Consider the following 26,218-nt stretch of genomic DNA (forward strand, 5'->3'; position numbering starts at 1 on the left):
TGCGGCCCTGCTGGAGCGAGACCGCGAGCGGCCGCCGCTGAGGCCTGTGGAGCGAGACCGTGGCCGGCGCCGCTGCGGCCTGTGGAGGCGAGACCGCGGGCTGCGCCGATGCGGCCTGTGAAGCGCGACCGCGGCCGGCGCCGATGCGGCCATCACCCGGCTTACAGTGGAAATCAAATGAGACGAGGGACTGGGCGCGAGCTTTCTTCTGGACAGGGGAGATGGCAGTTCAATTCATTTGGCTTGTCTGGAAGATGCTGACACTGCTGCTGCTTGGTGACACAACCCCACACGCGGTTCAGACTTCAGCAATTCTGAATTACGCGCAAAGCGATTCTGGAGTGCAAAATATACTGACGGCCCCGCCACTCACTGCGTTCGAAATAAAACCCAAATGGCTCCCATTCAACCGTTGAAGCCAACTAAATCAAAACGTTTCCATTTCCGATAGGGGAAAGGGACTGCAATCTTGAATCGTAAGACTAGACGAACTGCAATACAAATTAATGCTCTGCTAACTTATAATTCACATTGGGAATGACAATGATTGGACACGTGACCCAAAGTGCTCAGCTGTAACTTCTTCAGCCCCACGCGACAGCGTGCTATCGCCTCGCCCCGAGTGTAGAATTCCAGCCAAGTGCGCTTTATTACCGCCGCGCTCAGGTGTACCTTTAGTCTGCAATGTAGAATTGTAACCATCATCAGCTCCAAATGCATCTCGCACCGACCGACTTCATATAGATCGCCACAGACCAGACGGCAGTTTTTGAGGTAGCCTGCGAAAGAATAAGCTCACGGATCTCAGTGAAGAGACCCAGCTTATATAGATTCTGTCCTACACTAAATATCATGCTAGAATGCCCCAAGATCACAGGTCATTCCCGTAAACATACCAGCCCGTAGTTGTCTAGAAAGAAGGCAATTTTTACCCTTGTACCGAAATCCCGAGTCGTCCCACTCGCTGAAATTGAATTAGGAATGTATGGTGCTATGCGGGGCGCATCCTTCAAGAAACGGGAGCTAACAAGGCCACCGAGCCTGAAAGCAAAGGATCTCATTCGATCAGACTATCGCCCTTCAGACTTGGACGTGGGCCCGTGCGCCGCCCTCATGGGGCGCCCTACTTTACCGTGGGTCTACTACCGCTAGCCGAACGCGTGGCAGTTACACGCGCGTTGATTGGTCGTGGAGGTAGATTGTTGTACGTGGCCTCTGCAGTCGACTGAAGTGGCCCTTTGGCTCAAATTAAGCCCCCCCCCCCCCCCGCTATGCAGTACTCTACGGATATATGTACAAGTCATCGTATGTACAGAAAAACTACCTGCTCTACGCAGCCATCGATCGATGAACGCGCACTAAAATAGCTGAAATGAACCCCTGAGATCGTTGAATATACCTAAGGAGCATCATCACATCACTCACCCGTACTCTCGATTCCCCTCGCATTGTCCTCTCTGCCGCCACCGTCGCCAGCTGACGGTCGCCTACGCCGGCAGTAGCGTCAGGCGCAGTTCGGTCTTTTCCCGAAGCTCCCTGAAGACGGGCAGCACCACGAAGGCGGGCGCGATCGGCGGCTGCTGCCCCCTCCGCCGGCGACGACTGCATCAGGAACGACTGCATCGTGTAGCGGTCGCTGCCGCCGTCGCCGACCGTCAGCGGCAGCGCGTACAGGTAGGGGCAGCGCGGCGCCGTCCGGGGCCGCGCCGGTGGTGGCGGCGGACGTGCCGGCCCGCACCAGACTGCGCATGCGCGAGCTGAAAGCCGCAACGCGTGCAACGATAGTTGCGGTTGAGGTAGCCGCGCAGCAGGCTAGCCGCGTACGGCAGGCGGCTGTGACCGTGCTTCTGGTGCCAGTGGCTCAGGTAGCGGTGACGCTGCGGGAAACTCAGGCGACATGGCTTGCAGCGGTACCGCCGGCCGCCGGCGGGCAGCCGAGGCGTGTTTCGCGGCAAGCGCCGGCGGCTGGCTGGTGCCGTGGCGGCGGCAGCGGCGGGCAGCGGCAGCGGCAGCGGCGGCGGCGGCAGCACCGGGTGGTGGAGGCGGCGGCTCAGCGTCGCCCTCCCGCCAGCGGACCCACCAGGCCAGCCAGCTGGCGCGACAGCAGACTGGGCGGCAGGTCGAGCGGCGGCGCCGCGAAGGGCGAGCGCGCCGGCTCCAGCAGCGGCCCGGCCAGCTGCGGCAGAAGGCTCATGACGCGCTCCGGCGGCAGGAACGGCGGGAACGGGCCGGCGAACGGGCCGAACGGGTGCCGCAGCAGCTTCTCGCCCAGCTGGGCCGGTTCCAGTGGCGTCTCTTCGCCCGCCGTGCCGTTGTTCTCGCCCTTCTGCTCCGGCAGCGGGTGGGCCTGCATCGCGTGCAGTCGCAGCGACAGCAGGTCAGGGAAGCAGCGGCCGCACAGGCTGCAGGTTACGCCGATGCCGGGTGCGCTCCGCGGCACCGAGCTGGACTTGGGCTTCTTCTCCTTCGGTGCGCCGTGTTCACTTGCCATGTGCGACTCCAGGAGCTTGGCCGTTTTGAACTTGCCGCTGCAGACAGTGCACACCTCCAGGCCTTCCTCGTCTTTGATGACGGCATCGCTTGCCTTCAGCGCCTTGTCGTCTTCCGGATCGTAGATACCATGTGTGTTTTGCTTATGGACCTTTAAAAAGTACTTACTGCAGAGCTCCTTCTGACAGACATCACACTTGACGCCACCTTGAATCTGGTGGTTCTCCATATTGATTCCATGCATCTTGATCATGTGGGTCTTCATAAAATACTTGTTGCAGAGTTCTTTGTTGCAGATCTCGCAGTAGCTACGGCTGGTGCTGGCTGGCTTTGGTCGCTCCAACTTCTTCTGGCCCTCCACCTCCAGTCGAATCCTCGCGAGAAATGCGGTCTCGTTCATTGGCGACGCTTGGATTCCGTGGGCCGCTTGCATGTGCTGCTGGAGGAAGAATTTAGCATAGAAGTCCTTCTTGCAAACGCTGCAAACCGTCTCTGAGCCTTGGGGTGGGGGGCTCGAGGCTTCTCTGGAGTCCTTGTTGCTCTGAGGTTTGGAAGATGATAATGAGGTCGGGCGGCTTTGGAATGATCAACTCTTCTTGGTTGTGGAACACGCCATGCTCATTCATCAAATGGGTTTGCAGGGCCTGCCTGTCGACGTTCTTGCCACACACGTGACACGCAACCGCCGCGTGTCCGCCTTTCTTGTCGTTTAGGCCTTTGATCATTCCCTGCAGCTTCTGCAGATCGTCACTGAAGTGCGCCTTCTTTTTATGGTCGGCGGACGGGGAATTCTTAGCCGGCGCGTTCCCAGGGAGCGTAGGTGGCATCGAGCCGTGGCTGTTCGGGTGTCCCGAACCGTGAAAGTAGTACCGATGCATCTGCACTAGGTAGCTGCTCTGGAAGGTTCTCTGGCAGAGGTCGCACTCCTTCGGCTCGGAGTCTCCTTCAGAGGCGCGTCCAGCAGCTTCTCCAGGGGCGGACAAGCCATGGAATCGTGCCCGCCGGACGCGCCGTTGTGCCTGTCCATCTCCGGAGGAGGCGACCCGATGGCGTGCTTCCTGTACTTGTGCACCTTCAGGAAATATTTGTTGCAAAACTCCTTCCAGCAACGTTGCAGAACGCGTCAACATTGACGACACCAATCTCGCGGAGTTGTTCCTTGGTGAAATTCTTCGGCGACTCGCCGTTCGTCGCCAGCCTTTCCATGAGCTCATGGATCACCTTCTGGTGGTCGTGGGTTTCGCCTGTGTTCAGCTGCTGCAGCAGCGTCGGCGACACCACCGGCTCCAACAACTGCTGCGCGTCGTACGGGTCGGCGGCACCCTGGCCGGCGGCGCCTGCCTCTGGCGGAGCCCCGGGCGGCGGCGGTGGCGGTGGCGGTGGTGGCTCGCGCCCCTCCACGGAGTGCACGCGCTGCTTATGTCGACGCAGGTAGTAAGCGTCGCAGAACTCCTTCTGACAGAGCTCACAGAAGGCGTCCGGGTGGGCTGCGCCGGCCGGCCGCACAGCCTCCGCCTCGCTCGAGGGCCTACCCGAGTCTCGAGAGTCCGCGCTTGGTGAGTGGTGAGCGCCGGGCGGCGGCGGCAGCGGCGGCGGCGGCGGCGGCGGTCCGCCCACCCCCGCCGGTGCCGGGCCGCCTCCACCGGCGCCGCCGCTCGCCGGCTCCGAATACACACCGTGCTTGTTGGCCTTGTGCGTCTTCAGGAAGTACTTGTTGCAGAACTCCTTGTTGCACAGCTCGCAGTACGCCTCAGGGTTAAAGATCTTCAGCGGCGACTCGCCCGGAGTCGGAGTCGGCGGCGCGGCGCCCGCCTGCTGCGAGAGGAACGACAGCAGGAAAGGCGGCGGCCCGTACTGCAGGAACTCGGGAGCGGGGGAACTTGTCCTGAAACGATGGAGGCAGTGGCATGGCCGGCGGCAGGCTGTGCTCTGACCTGTAATTCTCCGCCTGGTGCTTGCTCTCCTGACCCCGCAGCCCGTCATGTCTCGGACCGGAGGACAGGTTCAGAGGCAGCTCCCGACCGAAGATCACGCTCTCTGCGGGCGCGTCGTCCGCCAGCGCCCTCCTCACGTGCTCCACCTCGATGTGATACTTGAACTGGACCTGGTGCGGGAACGCCTGCGGGCAGTAGGGGCAGCGGAGGGGCGGCGGCAGCTCTGCCTCGCCCGGCGGCGGCACCTCCGGCTCTGCCTCGCCGCCCGGCCCGATCTTCACCGGGTGCGACTGCTTGCGGCGCTTCTTGGCGCCGCTCAAGAGCGTCTCGCAAGACAGACGCTTCTCGGAGCCGCTGCCGTCCAGGTAGCCATCCTCTGAGCGGCTGGCCGAGCTGTCCGGGTAGCCGCGGCTCGCCTGGTCGCCCTCCTCGTCGTCATCGGGCGGCGGCGGCGAGCCAGGCCCGGCCGACATCAGCCCGCCCAGCACCGCCAGCGAAGCCATACTGGGGGCCGACTGGAACGCACGAGGCCGCGGATCAGCAGGGGCAGCTCGGTACTGTGGGCTCGGCTCGACGCCCAGGCACCAACGCAATGTTTCACCTTGCTGTGCGGTACGACAGTGCTCAAATAACTTATTGGGATTTCGGAGGACCGCAATAGTTAGTTTTATAAAAGAGATAAAGAAGATGCCAGAAAGTCGCAAGATCCTCAGCAGCGATGGTTTATGTCATGCGCACTACATGACCTATGTAGGGAATCATTTCCACTTTCTCGCTTTTCAATTATCAACTTGGTGTTGTTAAAGAATTCGCTTTCAGTGAAAGGGATTTACATCCCAAATGTCAGTTTTTAAAATTTCGCTCCTACGCTCCGAAGTCCGCATGTAAAGCTTTGTTGACGTCACCATGGTTTCATTCACATGTCATCTTGAAGTATGGCATAAAATGTTTTTACGCGTCTAGGATAACCCGCATTGGTTCTTAGGTTATCGGAGCTGTATAATTGTTTAATGCCTCACTGTGTGTGACTGTTGGTCACTGTTGCACACTGGTCGAGACGAATTTTGAGACAAATGGCCATATTCGAGGTGCAAATGTACAATATAACTTAGCCAAATTCCATGACAACACGCAGCGTTAGTTTGCGGGCAAAATTGCGCACGGTTGAGCACCAAGTCAGTATTTGGCGATACCAGTTCAAAACCATAAACAAAAGTGGAGCATTCCTCCAAGCAGAGTTCAAACAGCTACACTGGCCTGTGGAAACTTTTTGCGTTAGGTTCAACGCTGTGAGGGCACATCAACTGCTGGAGGCCCACTCACTTAAGGAGGCAGAATTGTCACACACACACAGCCTAACAGCCTGACCGGTGCACGAGCGGCAGCTGCACACCAGCTGAGAGCCTGCACCGTCAGGCCTGCACCTCCTGTCGGATGACACCCACCCCACACACTGAGCGCACATCCCACACTTTAGGCTAGTCGACAGTGGCCATATGTGCCGAGCGGTGACGAGTCACTTCAACTTCGCAAAGCCACTTGCACCTGTGGAACGGCGCTGGTGAAAAGAATTTCTTCACAACGACACATGTGCACAGTGGCCGCTTATCAAAAGTTGAATAGATTTCGGACTCATCACACCTGTGCGGGGATGGTTGACATGTCAAACGAACAGGAACCTCGATGCTCTATTGTTGCAGGTGTTTGGAGCGCGCGGTTGCAGTGATGCATTCTCAGCATTGTTACCAACGCACAACTGATGACATTTGGACACCAACGGATTTTCGTCTTCACTAACTTTATGGCGCGCATGCGTGGTAGCTCTCGGCTAGCCTCGATGACTTCACTACCTTCACCATAAAAAGTTCCCTCTTGGCAATGAACAGGATGAAAGCCTCGAACATCTTTTAGAACTGTTATCTGGGCATTTCAGTTATCCCTGATCGTGAGCCCACCAGGCTGGGATATCTGAGGTCAAATCGTATTTTGCTCTCATCTCTACACAGTATTTCCTATGTCCGCACAGCGTAGGTGGTTCAGGTCAGGACAGCTACCACGTCGCACGCTCACTCCACTCCATAAGGTGAAGGTCCTGAGGAGCACCAGACAGGAAGATGTATCACGTAGAAGACTGTCCGGCACAGACGGCTTTTTCATATAAGCAATGCACTGAAGACACTCAAAGCCCCGGTCAATCATGGAAGATCGACGCTGGCAGCTATTGCGCTTATGCCACAGAATAGTTCGCGACTCGTTTCCCTGAACGTGATGAAGCGCGCTCGCTACAAGATTGCGAAGGTCAGGCATGCACGCAGGCTCTCCAAACGCGTTGGTTGGTCCGCTGCCGCTGCGCATATTGCATATGGAGCCTTTTCATTCAGCTGGTTCAGAGAAACGGCTCCAATGGGCTGACGACATCTGCAGCCAGTGGTAGAGTCGAGCGTTGGGCCGTTCTCCCCGAATAAGAGGAGCACTAAGCGACCATTGCACAATAAGCGGTTCAGTAGTTACAATAGTCCGAACAGCATAGCTCATCTGGTAATTCGCAAGATAGTTACTTGTGCTTAAAGGTAGATCAACGGCTATCGCCATCGATCACTGATCACTGTATGCAGTGAGTTCGCATCACGGTCAGATTTGTACTCGATTAAGCTCTACATGAAATATGTCTTTCCTGACTCAACATATTTGGTGTACGAATCAAGATGGGAATCCCACCTACTTTTCAAACTCATGACTTAAATCAATTGTTGTTTTTAAGCAAACTGGCATGACGATTCTGACTCTGATCTCCATTTAAGCATGAATTCATGGCCAGGATCGTGAATCGATTCCAATTATTCGAATCAAAGCTGATATTTCTAACGCAAGAACGTATAACAACGACATCAGGATTTCAGATATTGGTGACATCCAATGTCTCAGCTGTCATCAATTTTAGAACATCTCAATACGGTGCATTTAGCAAACGCTCTTAAGTATCTGCCGAATGGCCAGAAGACCCGTTGAGCTGTCCAGAACAGTCTAACTAATTAGACGGAGTGCGCTGCAATGGTCGCCCAGTGCTCCGCGTCTTGTTGGGGCAGAACGGCGCGACGTTCGGCTGTTGGGGTAGAACGGCGCGACGTTCGGCTGTTGGGGTAGAACGGCGCGACGTTCGGCTGTTGGGGTAGAACGGCGCGACGTTCGGCTCTACCACTGGCTATCACTCTACCACTAACTGGCTGTAGCGGCCAGAGTAGCGCTCATCGGCCATGGCACGGCCGGGGTTTGAACCCGGGCCGTGCCATGGGAACAGAAGGCGCTAAGGAACACGTGGGAACAGAAGGCGCTAACCGCTCGGTCGTCATGCTCGTTTCACCCGCCCCCGTGCGAGACGGGTTCTCGTCGTTGGAGTAAATAAGGCGGTCGCTGTAATTAGAATATGAATGTGCGGGTACACCGATATCTAGATGCATATGTTTCGCTGCCGATTTGCAATTCAGCCGGAAAAACTATCGGCTTTCAGAAATATTGCCGATGGTTTTTTAAATAAATAAATAAATATATATATATATAAAATATACTAATGCTCCGTCTCCAGCCATAATGCTATGTACCAAGCCCGGTTATATTAAATGTAGGCGCGCAGGTGAGATTGGCAACGTGTGACGTATACCACTAAACCACTCAGGGTAACTGTTTATAAAAGTTGCTTTCAGCTGTAATTAGAGAATACACTTAAAATCAAACGGTTCTTAATTCTGCAGCTTTTTTCTGCTTCCTACACCACGTCATCGATGTTCCATGCATTCGTCCGGGAGAAATGAGCTTGGCCCTCCCTCCCCCCCCCCCCTAGTGGGAAACGTTATGGAGATGCTTTAGATATTGGGTGATTTTTAGTGGTCTTCTTCTCCATTCATGGCATATCATGACAACCAATTTTTCATTTCACGTGATCATTTCACCACAAATGCAAACATTTCGGTGTTTGATTACCCAAATGCCGTCATTAATATCATGGAAAATGAGATGAAACGCTCTGGAAGTCTAGTTGGTTCCATGGCTATATGAGCAATAAGTTCCTTCCTCGCATAAGCCTGCTATATTGTTTTGAACTTGACACTCCGAAAGTGCCCAAAATCTCACCACCATGTGGAGCGCGTCCCTTGGTATCGCATCTTTCCTAACTTCACAACTTTGTCCGAACGAGTGCAATGTAAAGGGACAATTCCTTATAAATAAAAGCATGCTATTAATCAGGAAAGTGAGCTAATTTCTCGACAATAGCCAATAAACAACTTTTTGATCGGTCCCTTAAAATCTTCGGGCATAATCAACACACACCATCATAAGCTGCTGTGATCGGTCATTGCTGCGACAAGGAGGGAACTGTTCTGTCGCAGCGAAATGACCACTTCGGATACTTGTGACGCCCAACTTGGAAGCGAGGTCAGCTCAGACCATAAGCTCTCTGAGAGACCGGGTGCAATGACCTCGGAGTGGCTTTGCCATCATAGCGCCATCAAGAAGTGAATTTGCCATCATAACGCCCTCAAGAAGCGCCGTGTACGCAAATCCTCTGAGACGATCCCTCGCTGTTGCTGCCAACCTCTCCACACATTTGGTGTCTACCCGGTGTGAACAGCTGAACAGCGCAGCATGCACGGCCCGTCCCGTGCCAGCCCCTGGGGTTCGCTCCGTCCGACGGCAGCTGTGAAATTACCGATCTCTATTAATTCATCGGGGCGGCACGCCAGCTGGGCCATCTTCACCTACACGCTGTGTGCCGTCGAGTAACCCCTGAGGGAGCAACCGGAGCATACACAGGTACGGTGTCGTGCAGACCCGGACTGCGACGATTATGGCACTGATGGATACCTATTTTGAAGTTGCAGATAAATCGGGCAATTACTGTATATATATATAGTTAGATATATATATATATATATATATATATATATATATATATATATATGTATATATATAAACTGTGAGGAAGAACATCAACCAACGTTCAGAACACTGTCCCACTGATAAGAGAGCCAGGTCCGCCAGTTTCACCCCACTGGTCTGGTTTGACTCGCTGAAAGCCGCTGGTGCTGATCGTCAGTGACGTTCATTCCGGCGCAGTTTCAGGGCGAGCAATCCGACGTCACTTCTCTCTTGGCTCCAGCATGTCCAGCATGTTGAAAGCTGGCAGCCCTGTCCAGTGAAGGCGAGAAGAACGCCAGTCCGGAGAGCGTGAAAGGCTTGGTATGTATATGTGCATCATAGCTCTACAACAACGTTTAACAAGCCATCGAAATGAGCACCGTCCCAAATCTAGATCTCTGCCATATAGGCAAGGTGCAGAAATGCTACTCATAATGTAGCACATAATGGATAAGGATGTAGCACATAAATCGATAGGCTATATGCAATGGTTGCGCCAAAAACCGCGGGGAGGGCGTCGGGAAATCCCGGACCCAGTGGTCACTGAAGCCTTCTGTACAGACCCGACGCGTGGCGCCGGGTCCCGCCGCTGAAGTTACCATCCCGCCGCAGCCATTCCAAGCGAGTAGCAGCCATACCCAGCCAGCAGAAAATAGCGCCCCGCCACACGGCGCTCCGGGTCCGCTCGTCTGAAATCCGCCGCTCCCCAGCGCGCGAGTTAAATATAAACCGTATGTTTGCCGGCGCCGGCCCGAAGGTTTAAAGGATGTTAAACTTGAATAGGCCCGGTAAACAGAGCAGGAAGAGGGGTGCGGGTGCGGGGAGCGACGTGACAAACAACACATGGCATCGAGGTGGCGCGCCGACTGCGGTGCGCAGAAGCCCTGCAGCAGCGCGCCGCCGCGCCGTGCCACCCGTCCCGCGTGGGGTCGCCAGCTGCCCTGCGCGCCGGTGACACTGGTTGGATCGCAGTGACATGATCGCTCCAGACTCTGGCTGCTCGTCACGTTTTTACAAGAGCGGTTGGTGTTGTCCAGGTGTGGCTTCCGTGTAGGCGTGGGCACTTGCGAAAAACTCTGCACGGTTTTTCCACTGATGTATTCTGGATGGATGCTATGCTTTTCAGTTCATGAATAGAGCCATGATGTTCATGTCGTAAGGGAAGAAGCCACTTAAACTCGGTTGTGAAATGGGCTGCAAGGACAAGCGATGCAACAAAGTAAGTTGAACGTTAAGATGGAGCGAAAGGCCAACTAAAGTAACTTAAAAGAGGTTCAGATCACTCTAGCGTTTTTCGTCCCCTTTGAGAACGGGATAAACACCATGCGCCTAAAAGGTTCCTTTTCAACTCCAGCCAATGCAGAACATAGATATATTCGAACATTTACACTGTTTTCTTTGGCAACCTTAGCATGTCTGCAGTCTGCATGTCTGACGCACTCTGGACAGTCTGCAGGTCAGTCTGACGCACTCTGGACAGTCTGCAGGCCAGTCTGACGCCCTCTAGGCGGTCTGTAGGTCAGTCTGTACAGCTGCCAAGATGTAGTGAGTCGGATGTAGGCGTCTGCGAGTGTGTACTGGGGACAACAGTCATCAGAACATAACATGAAACAGTGAGAGTGATAGTTATTTTTGTGAAATTATCATCGCCAACTTTTGTCCACCGCTGAGTATAAGGATGACCGTATCGATCAAGGAAACTGTGGAATGCAGTTGGATTTAAAAATGCTTCGTGCGTGCACTAACATGCTTAATTACGTTTTGGCGTCCCATGGCAATTGGCTGCCTTGCTGGCATCGTGTCTGTGACCGGTTGATATGGCGATGAAACTTGCTGAGAATTCTGATTTGTTTTCAGTTTAATACGCAGTTTTATACATGAAACTGCTATCCACTGCATACATCTCTTCTCATTGCTGTGGAAATATCTGTATACACTCTATAATATGGTGTACTCAGCTGCGTACATTGTCCTGGTAAATCCAGGCGTCCCAAAAACTACAATTATTACCTTTCCCATGGTCATGCCACTTGTCTGATCTATGCGATGCTTTAGGCTGTGCTTCCAAATTTATCTTATGACTGCATAGTGCTCCTTCCAACACATACAACATAGGTTTGTAAAAAAACTGGCCCACAAGAGCTTAGCGTGCCGAGGCCATGACCTGGCAAAAAAGCTTGCATGTCTCGGCTGGTCAAAAGGTGCGAAGCCGATAAGCTGTTGGTATCCGGATTTCCACTTCAAGATTTTGCCATGGGGGCCTTTTGAACTTTGTACTATTTCTGATGATGGTTCAGTATCGCATTCCTTTTTGTAACGACCCTCTGCTATCCGAGCTTTTTTCCTGTGGCGACCACATGCTTGCTTCCTAACGCTTCACATCATGTGCACCTCATGAGGATCGCGTTTCTCTGTGTTGCAGCTTACTTTAACAGGCCAGGCTGTAGATCTGAGGTGTCATCTGACCTGTGTCACCTTCATCTGGAGCGGTGCGGTCCGGCTTGGGCTGACCATCCTAGTGCCACGCTTTTGTCGCCAGCTATCTGCACCAAAAATTCGAATTCCCGTGCAATTTCGGCAACAAGTCACAACATTCCTTTAAATTTGTGCCGCTGTTGGTTAAAAAACCTATGCAAGTAAGTTGTTTCGTCAAAAGTGAGTTTTCCATAGTATTTCCATATGGCCACACTCATACCAGGGCCAAGAAGTCGTGAACTAATACTAAACCGGAAACATAACGGTTTTCAGTGACGTCTGATCATAAGTGAAGCAGCACAGGGCTGACTGGCAAAGATCGCCACAAAACCAGGCTAGGCTGTGACGTTAAGGGAGTGAACCACGCCGCGTTCAGTGCCAGAAGATAAAGCATAACGTTGGTGACGACGACGCTAGAGTACGAACCAAAACGAAGATCCTACACCAAACAATACACGCCACGAGGTGGGCAAAAACGGTGTCTTTATCGTCAGTTGTCGGAATACAATGGATCAAGCACCAGAACGTGGCATCAAAGGGGAGCTACGGCTGAAGTCTGGCCGGCACCGCGACAGGGACCCAACCAACCCCTGAACGGCGACTCTTCCAGAGCTGACCCGACGCCGCGGGGGCGACCCCGTCCCGGCCTCCCTGGGACGGCGGCTCCTCCAGAGCTGACCCGACGCCGCGGGGGCGACCCCGCCCCGGCCTCCCTGGGACGGCGACTCCTCCAGAGCTGACCCGACGCCGCGGGGGCGACCCCACCCCGGCCTCCCTGGGACGGCGACTCCTCCAGAGCTGACCCGACGCCGCGGGGGCGACCCCGCCCCGGCCTCCCTGGGACGGCGGCTCCTCCAGAGCTGACCCGACGCCGCGGGGGCGACCCCACCCCGGCCTCCCTGGGACGGCGACTCCTCCAGAGCTGACCCGACGCCGCGGGGGCGACCCCACCCCGGCCTCCCTGGGACGGCGACTCTTCCAGAGCTGACCCGACGCCGCGGGGGCGACCCCACCCCGGCCTCCCTGGGACGGCGACTCCTCCAGAGCTGACCCGACGCCGCGGGGGCGACCCCGTCCCGGCCTCCCTGGGACGGCGGCTCCTCCAGAGCTGACCCGACGCCGCAGGGGCGACCCCGCCCCGGCCTCCCTGGGACGGCGGCTCCTCCAGAGCTGACCCGACGCCGCAGGGGCGACCCCACCCCGGTCGCTCTGGGACGGCGACTCGGTCACCTGTCGAGAGCTGAGTCTGCAGCAGCTGAGTCTCCAGAGCTGAGTCTGCAGCAGCTGAGCCTGCGGAGCTGAGCCTGCAGCAGCCCCGCAGCACCGACCACACGCCAGCCGCAACTGATGCCGCCGTCTAGCCGGCGCTGTCGCTCTTCTGGCAGCTCGCGGCTCCCAGACGTCATTAAAGTTGAAGCCCACGAGGCTTTTTACCGCAAGGTCCAGGCCTCCTACCCGCCGCAACCATCAGCAAATGAAGCCAATACGCCCGGCGAATGATTTCCAGCCGCCTTCTCGCTCTCTCTCAATGTCGCGGCCTGAGGGAATCTGTCGTGGTCGCCGCCTGCTGCGTCACCAATGACGCAGCTGCGCAGCACGCAAGCCATTTCTGTAATGAGCCAGCTGAGACGAGCGCTGCTTGGAGCTGACAGCAATACCCACCAGTTGTTAACCATTCTTCCGCGAAGACCTGGCGGGTGTCACGCACTCTATCGCTGGCGTTAAACATCAGTACGTGAACGACTGCTCCGAAAACCAGCGGGACATGCTGACTGAAACTGACCCGGTAGACCTTTTCCATATACAGGACAGATTGTCCACACCCGAACAGAACGGCTGTTCAGCGGAAATGGCGCTGCTCGGAAGCCCGTCCGGGCTGTTTCTGCCAGGTTCGAACGTATTCGGTCCAGCTGTACTGATCAGAGCTGCCTGCGCAACGTGCAGCGGGCGCTCGGACGCGTTCAGCTCGTGCCAGGAGAGCTCGCGCACCCCAAACGCGCTCTTCCCGCCAGCCGCCCACCTTGGATTGTTTGGTTGGTCGCTTAGCGATGCCTCGTTGAGATTAAGCTATTAGCGTCGGTTTTACGACCAGCTGCAAAAATACGCGTGGATAATTGTAGGCCGCGGAACATGCCCATCGCGCCGAGAGCGGATGAGGACCGCCTGGCGCGCCCCCGACCTAAGGTCATGAAGCGACCGGGTGGCCTGCCGATGCAGGAGCTGCACCCCGACAACACCCGCTCGGCGTCTCCAACGGCAGCAAGTGCCGCACAGTCAACGCCGGTTTCAGCAACTATTTGACCCACGTCAGCCTCGGTGATTGCGCAATTTTCGACGGCATTCGGTGACACACCTCAGTGACCCCGACGGCGCGCTATCACAACAAAGCGCTGCCGCTCTGTTGGAGACCACTCCGACACTACTGACACCCATTCAGCGTTATCAATTTGCTGATGGCATTGCAAGCACTGAGCCGGGCAGCAATGCGCTGAACGGCTTCCGTCCCACGCGTCTGGTACCGAGAAGCCACAATGTGGTAATGCTGCTGCTACAAGTTATGGACTTTTTCGGAACGAACTGATTCATCTTTCCGAACAGTTCGCATGGCCAGCATAGCAATCACTTTTGACCATCGGCCCGACCAGCGTTAAGAGCATGTGTCTCACGATGCTGAACATGTAATGTTTCGTTATTAACTGTATTGGCACTGATTAAGGATCACATGGTTTAGTGCATAGGCGATTTGAACGTGGGCCATGTAAGACTTTGTGCAGTCATCAGTGCGTGAGCGGAAGCCCATGAAATGTAATTAAAATTGTTGTCGAACGACGTTCAGTGTTTTAGTGAGACCATCATTTGCCGCCCACCCTTTCCAAGAAAAACCACGGATGGAGAAACAACACGATAAACGCGTGGTCTAGACTCAACCTTATCGCGTGTGCGATGTTGTGTAGTAAGGTAGCGCACAGGGAAAGGACAGACCCCCCCCCCCCCCAAATCTCGAGTCGCTGCTTCGATTTCCCCTAAAAAAGAGATGATTGATTCATCATATTGTAGGCTACATATCTAAATAAGTCATTACGAGGACCGTAAGTACAAATTTGCTCTTATTATTTATTTTATGGCTATTTATTACATATAATTTATGTCTGCCTTTATATAACTGTCATACAAATGCTGCGGTTCAATGGTTCGTGTGCTCCTGCTGTACAAGTTGTACGGAGTTTTTTAAAGAAATTCTGAGTGGGGAGGAGCCCCAACCATACGTCGACCCCAAACATGGATTCACCTGGCAACGATATCTGACGGTGCAAGAACTGGGTTATATCGTGGTTAGAACACCTGAAAGGGTGTGCGTGTGTGCGGGGGGGGGGTCATATCTGGTCAGTGGAAGGCATTTTTGAAGAGTTTGGGACCATAGACTCCAGACGAGTTTAGGTCTTAAGAAGAACATGGCTGTGAACTGCACCGAATGATCTTCAAAGTGTCTATTTCAGCTCAAATTGTCATATCAATGTGAAACACCCCCTTTAAATTATTCGAATCCCTTTCTCGTTGCCCTCATAACTACTACAACTGCCCCAATTTCTTTAATATGTAGCACAAACGTATTTCGTGTTAGAGACTTGGGCTCAACGCATTATATTAGTTGTTAGCTAACTGTTGTCCGTTTTAGCCACGCATCCTGCTGACGTGCGCCAGACGCAGATAATTAGATGGTCATATTTTTCTGGACTTTGCACGCCTCATGGCCATTGGGATGGGACTATTCACATAACGTTTCTATACCGTCATGCATGCATCAGTGGCCTTGAAAAGGTCTGCGCGAAATAGTCTGCGCAAGCTCGCGTTCGTCAAGCTCAGAAACAAGAGGGGTTGGAGTCTGAAAAGGCATGGCTGTGAATTACGTGCCGCTACACAACACATATTCCAGACCTCGATGTGTGCGGACGTGCTCCGTTGCGGCGAGTGCGACGCATCTCACCTGGATTGAACAAAACGCAGTGATCTCGGTAAGGTTTGTATTAAGAGTCTAATCACAAATATTTTCGGGTAAACAACTCGCCAAATCTAACGTAACTTAACCAAACCAGTCCACTGGGGGTTCAGAGGGGAGGTGGAGCAAGTCAAGGATCTCGTAGCTGATGCATCTGGAAAAGGAAAGGACCTATTTAAACGCGGTTCAGCTTCACTGAAAGGTGAAACTCTGAAACTGAAACGGTAAAACTCTGAGCCTCGTGAAATGGTAAAGGATCTGGAGGCTGCTATCCATGAGACGGAGCAATACTCCCGTAAGTCTTGTCTCATTCTGAGTGGAGGTGGCATCCCTGAGCCAAAGGCAGATGAGGCCGCTGAGGAGACCAGAACTGTTGCCCTCAAGGTCATAAAATAAAAAATCAGGGTAGACGTGGGGGTGGTGTCGTGGCGTGCCACCGGTAGAAAAATCACATTGCATGATCTTCGAAATGACAATCTCAGTTCAAACCCCCACACAGATGTGGAACACGTCCTTAGAACTTTCATGGAACAGCTTGACAGATACAGGAATTCTGGGGTCAGAAAAACATCAGTTGTTCATGGGGACTGGGTGGTCCAAAATCATTGAAAACTTTCCCATTACATCCCGCAGATGGTCAGAGGTACTGACGAGGAGTTTCGCGAAAGATGGCGCGAGAGGTGTGTCGGCGCATGCGCGTGGCTGCGCCAGTTGGGTGTAGCATCACATCCACCAAGATGGACGTCATCCCAGTGAAGGTCTGCTTAACTGCATAATCTTCAGAAACGTATTTAAAAGAACGGAATGATTGCACTTGTTTGTAAAATGTTTGTAAAATTTCACGATAATCACCAGTCAACTTTTACATCTCTGCTTATGCCGCTTTTGGTATGATGCCACATTGAAGCCTCAAGATACCACCCTCAACATCTCCCACAGCGTTACAGAACTCTCAGTAATTCCCATCCCGGAAAGGTCTTTGTCAAATGTTTCAGTCTGATAGATCTTAGTTCACACCTTATACAAACAAGTTCTATTAAGCCATAAACGGGCAAAATGGCAGTTATGATCACGTTAACACGCACATCGACGGGCAGACGGTAAATTTCAGCAATTTTCCCTATATACATCAAAACCTAGATCTGCCCAGACCAAAGTTCGTCTTCCAGAGTCCGCCGATGTAGGGGCGTCATATAGTTTCAAGAACCTGTGATAAGTCGTTCAGAAATGGCGAAGGAAAAAAAAACATGGGGGGGGGCAGAATCTCTCCCTCTTGCGCGCATCAGCATTAAACCACACATGTGTGTTATGAACAGTTTTGACATGGTTAGGCGGCTTATGTACCATGACTGGTGATCTTTGCTGCATGCACTGCAGTTGCAGTCATCAACAAAAATTTGTTGGTTTTTAACGTTTGGTTTCAGCAGTAGCATCAAGCTTTACCTCCTGCGAACATTGCAGCGAATAGTTTAAATGATCCATATCGTTCCTATTTTGATTGGAAAGTCATAATTGTGTGGCATATTGGCCACGTCAGTACGCTACACTGGTTCACATGTACTAGTTCGCATTCACGTAACTAGTTCACATGTCAGGAGATATATTTTCTTTCCTTTTACTTTTGCCCGCATGCCATTAATGCATTTCTAGCGACAAGAGAAGCACTTTTGAGGAGCAAGGGACAAGACCTCGTGAGCTAGCTAGCTAGAGGCAGGATGAGCAGGAAGCGCTTGCCACAAGAGGAGCACAGTCAGACATATTAGTCGATTACGGATTCACCACCGATCGGGTAGCATCACGTTAAAAAGTCCCACCAAAGCACGGATTAAGACAGGGCCGGATTTGAAAATTGCCCAGCCAACAAGGGTTGATTAGACTGAAAACCAAGGCAGTTTAACTTCTTAACAATGGTTACTTGCCATGATGAATGAAGACACTGGTTCAGAAAAATTTAAATCAACGAAATACATTAGGTTCAATGCTAAGTCACGCCAGGATTAGAGTTCACATAATTCATCCACACATTTCCCGCGGAGAGTTTCCAATGAACAGGGAGCACTGTCAGACTCGTACCAACATAAGAACGTTGAATACAAAAAAACAGCTGAAAGCCTTCATTGCTCGTCCCAACATATATTTCTCTATATGGTCTGGTTTTCACTCCTCTCGCCTCTTGCAACTAGCAAGGTCGACTTCGATTAGCGCGCGGCAGTCGACACTCTTCGCTGCTCTGCACAATTTAAAATGACAGGGCGACTCGTGTCGGCCCGAACGATCATTCCACAGGAAAATACACTCAAAATATTTGCCACAATTTTTTATAGCTGGCGCGGGATAATCTGATTCCTGCCCTATTCAGCGGTACGAATGGCGGACCAGTACTGCAGAGGGGCTCGGAAAAAGGAAGACGTAATGTCATTAACTCGCTTGCGGCAGATCTCGGCAGATGATGCAAAACTTGTGGGACAGGGTTGCTCGTACCGCACCACGCGCATTGGCCTGAGCCGGGCCGGCGTTTCTTCCTCCCGTCACTCGCCGATTCAGATAATATACCGTTTGGGTGTTTACCACCAACGGTTTTCCTGTCATAAACAGCGAAGAGGCAAGATTTTTTAAATTGAGTCACGGTAAAAACCAGCAAAAAGACATTACTTCCGGTACCGCACTTATGGCCGCCTTTGATTAAAGCGACTGTTCCACATCTCGATCGGATTTTGAACTGAAACAGCCATCTTGAAGATCGCTCGGTGCATTTTACAACCAGCCCTTCTTAAGACCTAAGCCTCCCTAGTTTCTAAGCTACATGCCCGCAAAGATGTTCAGGCCATTTCGTGTGGACTATTTCAAGGCCACCCCGACTTTCATGACGCCATATCATTCAAATCCTGCCAGTCCATTGGCCATGCGGTGATCAAGATCAAGAACAATATTGTTGTCAAACCGTTCATATCTGGCGTTCCCGAGCAGGATTTCCAAATACACTGGCTGCTAGTTGGCTCTAACTCAAATTGGTGCAAGATACAACGGGGCATTCAAACATTGACCCATTGAGAAGCATATTTTCTGAACACAAAAATTGTGTTGACTAGAGCAGCTTTTCCCATTTGAAAGCATACCAGTAGTTATAATTCAGATCATCTCATGATATCTAATGTTTGTTTCAACATCTTAAAATATAGAACGTTCGCTCTACATATGTACTCGTGTCCGTGCCAGTACCAGCAGTATAGCCAGAGGGCGCGTGAGTCGCATTCCGGGAGCCCGTAAAAACGTTACAGGGCAACGATATAACTTTTGGCCTCTTTGCTTAAGTTTAACATTGTCATCACATGTTGATTACTTATCGTTCTGTTCAGAACCGTCCTACGCAATGATCTATTCAGGACCGTCCTAACTTTGATCCTCAATCTCGCCAGTTACCGAAGAAGGTGGCTGTCATCTTGCATGATGTCAACTAGCATCACTTTTGCGACCCATTATTCTATAGCTCCATACATCACCACTCAAAAAATTCGCGATGGTATGGTATATGGTACGAAATTATACCAGAATGGCGAATTACGGTATAACATTATGGTACGGTGTTGATGGCTTAAATCCACCATTAAGTGTTCAGGACTGCGGTCAGACGAGATGGCAGATTTATTGTTTCATTGGACAACGTTTTAGAATCGATTACACATGTCAGTGCTGAAACGCAATGCACAAAAGAAATGGATCACGATGAAACCAAGGCTACTAGAGAGATGAAAGCAGATTTATGGCACACAGTAACAAGCATACCAGTCTTATAAAAGTCGTTTGGGGTGAGTAATTATTAACATTGGTTAGTTTCGTCTTAAGTAGTTTCTTTCCAGTCATAAATTAAGACACACAATGGTGCAGCATACAAGTTTAATTTTCCGTAAAAACGTGTGGGAAAACACCGTGCGAGCGAGCAAAAGCTAAGTGTATGTGGACCGTGGATTTTGGTATCGGTGAAATTCAAGGTTGCAGCAACTGTTTGTGTTCCAGACGAGATAAGTACCCGACATCATTTAGAAAATAAAGCAAGCCAAGTACCAAAAATAGACATGAATAATGATATTCTGGAGGCAAGAACATGATTGTTTGCTGTCACTAGCAGCGGGCGGAGGTTTTCTTCTCAATGGTGACAAATTCGCAGTGGGCTGGGCTCTGCCGCCATTAGGTAAACCCACACAAGTTGGTCCACAGCACATTGCTGAGATCTGTGCAAGCTATGAACCTCGCTAACGGGTTTAGTCTGAGCATATTATTGTGATATAAGAGCACGAGCAGCAGCAGGAGCAGGCGCGCAACGCCAGCTGCGCGACTGCTCATGGATCTTATTCTCCCTCCCCCCCCCCCCCCCCCCCGACTGTCAAAAAAGGTCTGCTGGTAAGTGGCCGGGCAGGGTCAACTTGGCACGTGCAGCAGTTTAGGAGCTCTGGCCGACTGAAGAATAACGGACAGCTAGCAACTGGTCAGACCCGTGCAGCCATGCGGAAGTGATTTACATACAGCACGAACAACTAGCGGGTGTCCTGTCCCGCAAATAAATTTCAGATGAAAATTTACCACATAAACTGGATCGAGTTGCTTCGGTTGGATCGGCAAAATTTGTCCGCAAACTCTTGGGAGAACGACTTATTGTTCCTCTTCGGTAAACATTTTACAACATTTTCAGGATTCTTCCTCAATAACAAGAAATAGGAAATCATGTTATGATTTCTAATTCCATAAATCATTTCTACATCACTAAAATATCTGTGACATCATAAATGTAAAACAATGCTACAAAATGTGAGTACCATAACATTATTTGTACTCCTAGTAATAACCAAATTCAAAACAAGCAACATAGAGCGAGCGAACCTGGTGAAAAAGCAAACACGCGAACCAATCCAATCAAACAGGTTCAGATGACTGATAGTCGATGGGTCAATGGGTGCTTTGGGTTTTCTCACATCAAAAAGGTTGTTTTACGTATTAAACCACTACATCTTCAGGGTGGCATAACCGGAAGGTAAATCGTCTTATACCATACAGCCTTGTCAGTAAATAACATGAGAAATATAGGTCAACCATTCCCACCCAGCTCAGTAAGCAGCGAGCATACACCCACGTACGAATTTTTAAGCAAATCCTCTCCTTGAGGAAAGTGTGAATTTGCTAGAAATTAAAACGCACTTAGCGGGAGATATCTTTTTGACCACTGGTGAACCACACGTTCAGACGTTTCCATTTACAAACGGCACACACATGCACGGCCAACACTTCCCAGAACCCAGCCTAGGGCGGCGCTGAAATGCCAGCCGCTGCGACCAGACAAATAACCGTTTACCCACTCACAAAAATACACGCTATATGACGCGTCCGTCAGGCACAGCGCGAGCTGCTCGGTAAAGACATGCTGTTCAAAAGCAAACGATAAAGACATGTTGTTCAAAAGCAAACGGTACAGACATGCTGTTCAAAAGCAAACGGTAAAGACATGCTGCTCAAAAGCAAACTACGTGCCAGAATGTGAATTGCGAAGCGTCTTTACCATGTACATCGAAATAAATTGGGTGCATTTTACTATGGCCATTATTATACTGCCTCTCGATAGCTCTGTTTACCTCACACTGAGCTTGACACAGATCTCAATGCACTCAGTTTGAAACGACACTTGGCAAAAAACACTCAATTATTTCGAAGCGATAACCAAAAGGAATACCGGCCACAGTCCTTGGTTCTTAACACCACGAAAATAAGAAGACCTCAGAAGATGCCAGAGGTTTTCCAAAATAAACCTTAGATTCACATCACACGCGATGGTTGAAGTGCCTTTAGCTTGGTTTGAACATTTTTTTTGCGTGACATCTTGGGTCTTAAGAACCATATTTGACGCAGCTTGCCACGGGGGGGGGGGGGGGGGGGAACTTGTCGACGTCGTGGATAAGGTTGGCGACAAAAATGTTCACTTTCACGTGACGCTTGGTGCCAGAAATGCTTTTGACCGGTGGTGTTGGTGACGGGCACGCCAAAATATTACAGCGCGCATTCCGCAACCTTACATGAGCAATTGTAACACATTTTATCCCGCAACACCAGTAAGCCTCGACGTAAATACCCTTTACCGTACCCTGCAGTCCCTTGGTGTCTTTCTTAAGATCCATCCCATCCCGCGACAAAAAATATCCCATCGTTTTCAATTGGTTGCTCACCTTGGTGACCGGCCGACGACAAATCAGTGTATTTGCTATAGTCCGGCCGGTCGGCCGATGCGCTGTTTTTTACCAGCCTACTCCCAGTGTCCCAAACTAGACAGCGACAAATACCGTGAAAGATCTAGATAGTGGCAGGTAGCAATTAAATGGCAGGTGGCAATTTAGTGTCAGGTTGGGCTGAAAAAGACGAGACGGTTGACTCAAGAAGAGACACAATACTACGATGAGCGTTGTCCCAAAGCTTTTAAATTCGTAGGTGAAAATTAGCTTCGATTGAGCTAAATCACAATATGATTTCATGCAACGGACATATGTTTCGCAAACCGCGCGAAAAAGCTCCTTTCATTTTTGCACTCTTAAGAACCGCATCAGTTTCAGTAGGAGTGAAACTGACCCTACAACCCTTCTACTAAACGGACAAGAGATCCACATCAGTTTCAAGGCGGCTTAAACGGACCCTGCAGCTCCGCTTCCTCCCTCGACCATCGGCCTCAATCATAAAGTTAATAAAAAATTAAGCACCGCAAAATCAAAAGCACAGCTGTGCGTATGCGGCCCCTCTGTGGACTGCGATTCAAGTCAAGTTGCCACCTGTCGAGGGTTAACGAAACATCTTCGGCTAATCTACAAGAAGGCATTGTGTACCTTACAGTATACTAGCTCTGTCTTGCATCTTTTTTGTTGTACAGCAACATTTAGATCGAATATTCTATAGTGTCATCTTTCCAAACCCATGTACATGACCGAAATGCTTCGGCTCGCTTTAAAAACGAAGTTGTCACTGTGCAGAAACATAACTTGTAATTCTCCAAGCTAATATAGATTTCATCGCTAAAAAATCAGCAAAAATTGGATAGTTGCATTGTTGCACTCAGACAACTAAGTTGTGGCCTTATTGTGAGCCATCTCTCATGTGGATATCGGGAAGTTGTAAAACGGTGCTAAACATGTCTCTAATCACTCCTTTGAAATCGACATTTAGCAAAATCAAATGCAACTTATCTTCACTCCACAAAAGAGCAAACAACACAAGTCCGCATCCGCCAACACCGGATATGACTTCCGCAAACATTGCACTGTGAACTCACCATGCGTTGTCAGCGCCGCTGCCTTTCACCGCCCGGCGTCATGGGCACGACTGTGACGGTGCTGATCGAAATCCAACACCCGCGGAAAAAATGGTACTCCGCGCCGCGCCGCAGGCCCCGCCCCTGAACTCCTGCCGGCGTCGGCGGCGGCGCGCGAGCGTCGGCGGCGCGCGACCGCCCCACACTCCCGGGCCCGGCCGCCCCACCCCACGGCCGCCACGGCGCGCCCCGAGCCCGCCTATTGATTGGTCGCTGCCGGCCGGCGCTGCAAACACGGATAAAAATTCAATTTTACAGCGCCACCGTACGGTGAATAATTGAGGAATGCGCATGCGCGGCGCGCCGGCCCGACCCCACGAGTATTGGAAATGTCGATTTCTCGGCGGCCCGACGGCAGCGGCGGCGCAGGCGACGTCTCGTCAGCCGACGAACCCTTTACAAAAACAACGCCAATATTGAACGCTTGGACCGGGCCGGCCGCGCGGAGGGAAATAAATTGGTGCGGCCAGAGCCCCGCGGAAAATGGTCGGAGATGGGACAGAGCTGCGGCGCTGGAGATGGGAAGGACTGCTGCGCTAGAGATTGGAGATGGAGGCAGAGCTGTGGCAATGGAAGCGGGAACATTGCTGCAGTATTGGGGATGGAGTGAGAGCTGCGGCGTTGGAGGGGAAGCGAGGACTGCGATGTTGAAGGTGGAGCGAGGGCTTTGGCGTTGGGAATGGAGACACAGCTATGACGGGGAGATGGGAGCATATCGACGATGGAGATGGGATGGAGTGGCGGCGTTGGAGATAGGAAACGGAACTATGGTGCTGAATATAGGGACAGAGCCGTGACGTTGGGGACGGGGACAAGGCTGCGACGTTGGGAATGGAAACAAAGCCTTGGCGATGAGGATGGGACAGACCTCTTACACTGAAAGCGGGAACAGAGTGGTGACGTTGCAGACGGTGACAGGGCCGAAGCAGTGAAGATGGCAACTGAGCTCTTGCCATGAAAACACGGATAAAGCTGTGGTAGTGAAGAGCCGCCCGTCCTGTTAGCTCAGTTGGTTAGAACGGCTGTCGTACAATTTGGCTGCTCGTGGCGGGACGGGTTCGAGTTACTTCAGGCGCTCGCTATTTGCCCTCGTCTGGTGTAACCTGCGACCGGTGGCAGAAACCGCGCTAAAGGTCAGGTGACGTCAGAGGGCAGGACGGACCGTGTCGAACATTGCGGAATGTAAACGGAAAGTTTTCGCCGCAAAATTCCGTCACGAAGGCAGAATTTCACGATCGGATGGTAGGACGAGCGCTCACATGACACGCACCGCTTAGCGTAGGGGCTGATCCCAAAAATCTACTCGATGAAACGGCTTGGACGAAGTCTTAAAGAAGATGGCGGATACAGTTGTGACGATCAGGATGCCATCAGTGCTGTGACGATGATGACAGTGATGGACGCCATGGGGACACATGTCATGGTGATGAGCATTGAGACAGCTTACTGAGTTGTTGAAGACAGGACAGAGCTATGACGACGAAGACGGTTATGAAGACAGCCATGCTGACGGCCATGACGCTGAAGATGACCGCGGAGACGGGCTCAGAGTTGTGACGATGGAAACTGTGGCGGAGAAGTGGCGACGGAAGTGGTGACGGAAGTGGTGACGGAAGTGGTGACGTAAGTGGTGACGGAAGTGTGACGTAAGTGGTGACGGAGGTAGTGACGGAAGTGATGACGGAAGTGATGACAGAAGTGGGACAAAGCTTCCCCGACGGAAGCCGAGAACGGGAACGGGAGCATTTGCTATACGGTAATTCCCGTAGCAATCCAGGCGTTTTTGGCGCGTTACGAGCATTACCCGGCTTGGAAGAATGCTTTCAAAAGGCTCAGAATATAATCAAAAACGGTTTCACATGTGCCATTATTTGTTGATGTTCAAAACCCGCAACTTTATAAGATGTGTCAGAAAGAACAAAATATGAGACATGAAGCAAGCATCTTTGACTGATGATTGTTTGGATCCATTGGGCATCCCATTCGCAACTTGTTCCTTTTCCAAGCCACGTGTACTTCCAACCAGGCATACTAAATGCGGAAAGTAGGGCCAGCTCCCGGCCACAGGCCAGTGCTAGACAGTGTCATACGGCTGTCGTGGCCTGAATAAGACATTGGCCGAGCTTCTGGGCGTTCCGAAGACATCAGACTGACTGTGTACACACGAGCGTGAGAAAAGACAGTCCTGCTCTCTCCCTACAATTATCGATAAGACTCGGATTGAGACGCCTCTGTCACACATGCATGCCGTTGATTTCAAACAAGGTTTTTTCTTCCCTAACCTTTGCAATGTTTCCACACGATGTATCGCAACGCGGTGTTGCCCGAGGCCCTCTGATTGTAACATTTGGCTTGGCGTTGTGTTTTGTTACTTCGACAGATGATAGGCACCATAGTGGCCTCAGAGCGCTGGTGACGTCATGATGCTCGGCGTTTATAACCTTGTCACGCGCTGCACAAGATGGACAATACTGGTTTTAGAAACTTAACGCAGATTCCCCATACAAGGAGCACAGATGCCGCTTTGCATTATACGAACGGGACCCTTTGACCTGCCATAATTCCTAGCGCCGCATTCGTAAACGGCCCAATTTTTGTGCAGCTTGCGGGGATACAAAGGCCTTAGAATCGTAAAAAGGGCAGTGAAGTCGAGCATGGGAAATTGATTAAACCCCTCGTTTAATAACATCACACGTTCTCCGAATATGTGGAAAAAGCAGAATGGAACAATGGTTTGAACACGCGTCCGGCAACACTCTCACGCGCCACTAAATCAGGCTTTATTGTGCGGAGAGAAGCATTAAATTGTCGACTGATGTGCCCCTTTGAAGGCATTATTTGAACTCGGGACAGCATTGTGCCCGGGTTTTCATCTTTGGCAGCAGTGAGGGCAGCATGCGTTGTGTCTCAGATGTCACCGAGTGCCTCATAAATTTTAATGTTTCCCGATTTATAGAAGCGGCGCGTGCCATGCCGGGCCGGGGCGTGAAGCGGATAATTGGTGGCATTCATTGGTCTAGGAACCCAACGGAACTGCAGATTGTTAAGCCAGCTTCCTGCTTTCCAATG

The 26,218-nt window shown here is 51.7% G+C and overlaps 1 protein-coding gene across 1 annotated transcript; it reads right to left on the minus strand.

The window, feature by feature from the left end:
- Positions 1-1,487: 1,487 nt before the first annotated feature.
- Positions 1,488-23,225, minus strand: LOC119111460 (uncharacterized). The gene is made up of 6 exons (XM_037235277.1): positions 23,111-23,225; positions 4,346-4,939; positions 4,167-4,302; positions 3,611-3,833; positions 2,202-2,864; positions 1,488-1,536 (listed from the first exon to the last, which is right to left on the minus strand). The coding sequence occupies exons 1-6, from the start codon at positions 23,111-23,113 to the stop codon at positions 1,488-1,490; spliced, it is 1,668 nt and encodes a 555-aa protein (XP_037091172.1). The 5' UTR covers positions 23,114-23,225.
- Positions 23,226-26,218: the final 2,993 nt, after the last annotated feature.

This window comes from Pollicipes pollicipes, unplaced genomic scaffold (genome assembly GCF_011947565.3).
Source record: "Pollicipes pollicipes isolate AB1234 unplaced genomic scaffold, Ppol_2.1 Scaffold_7261;HRSCAF=8764_pilon_pilon_pilon, whole genome shotgun sequence".
Lineage (NCBI taxonomy): Eukaryota > Metazoa > Arthropoda > Thecostraca > Pollicipedomorpha > Pollicipedidae > Pollicipes > Pollicipes pollicipes.

Coding starts and splice junctions, on each gene's coding strand:
- LOC119111460 (XM_037235277.1), bottom strand. Junction 2,865..3,610: donor GGTGTCGTCAATGTTGACGC/GTTCTGCAACGT, acceptor ATTTCTCGCGAG/GATTCGACTGGAGGTGGAGG. Junction 1,537..2,201: donor CCGCCGTTCCTGCCGCCGGA/GCGCGTCATGAG, acceptor GCCCGTCTTCAG/GGAGCTTCGGGAAAAGACCG.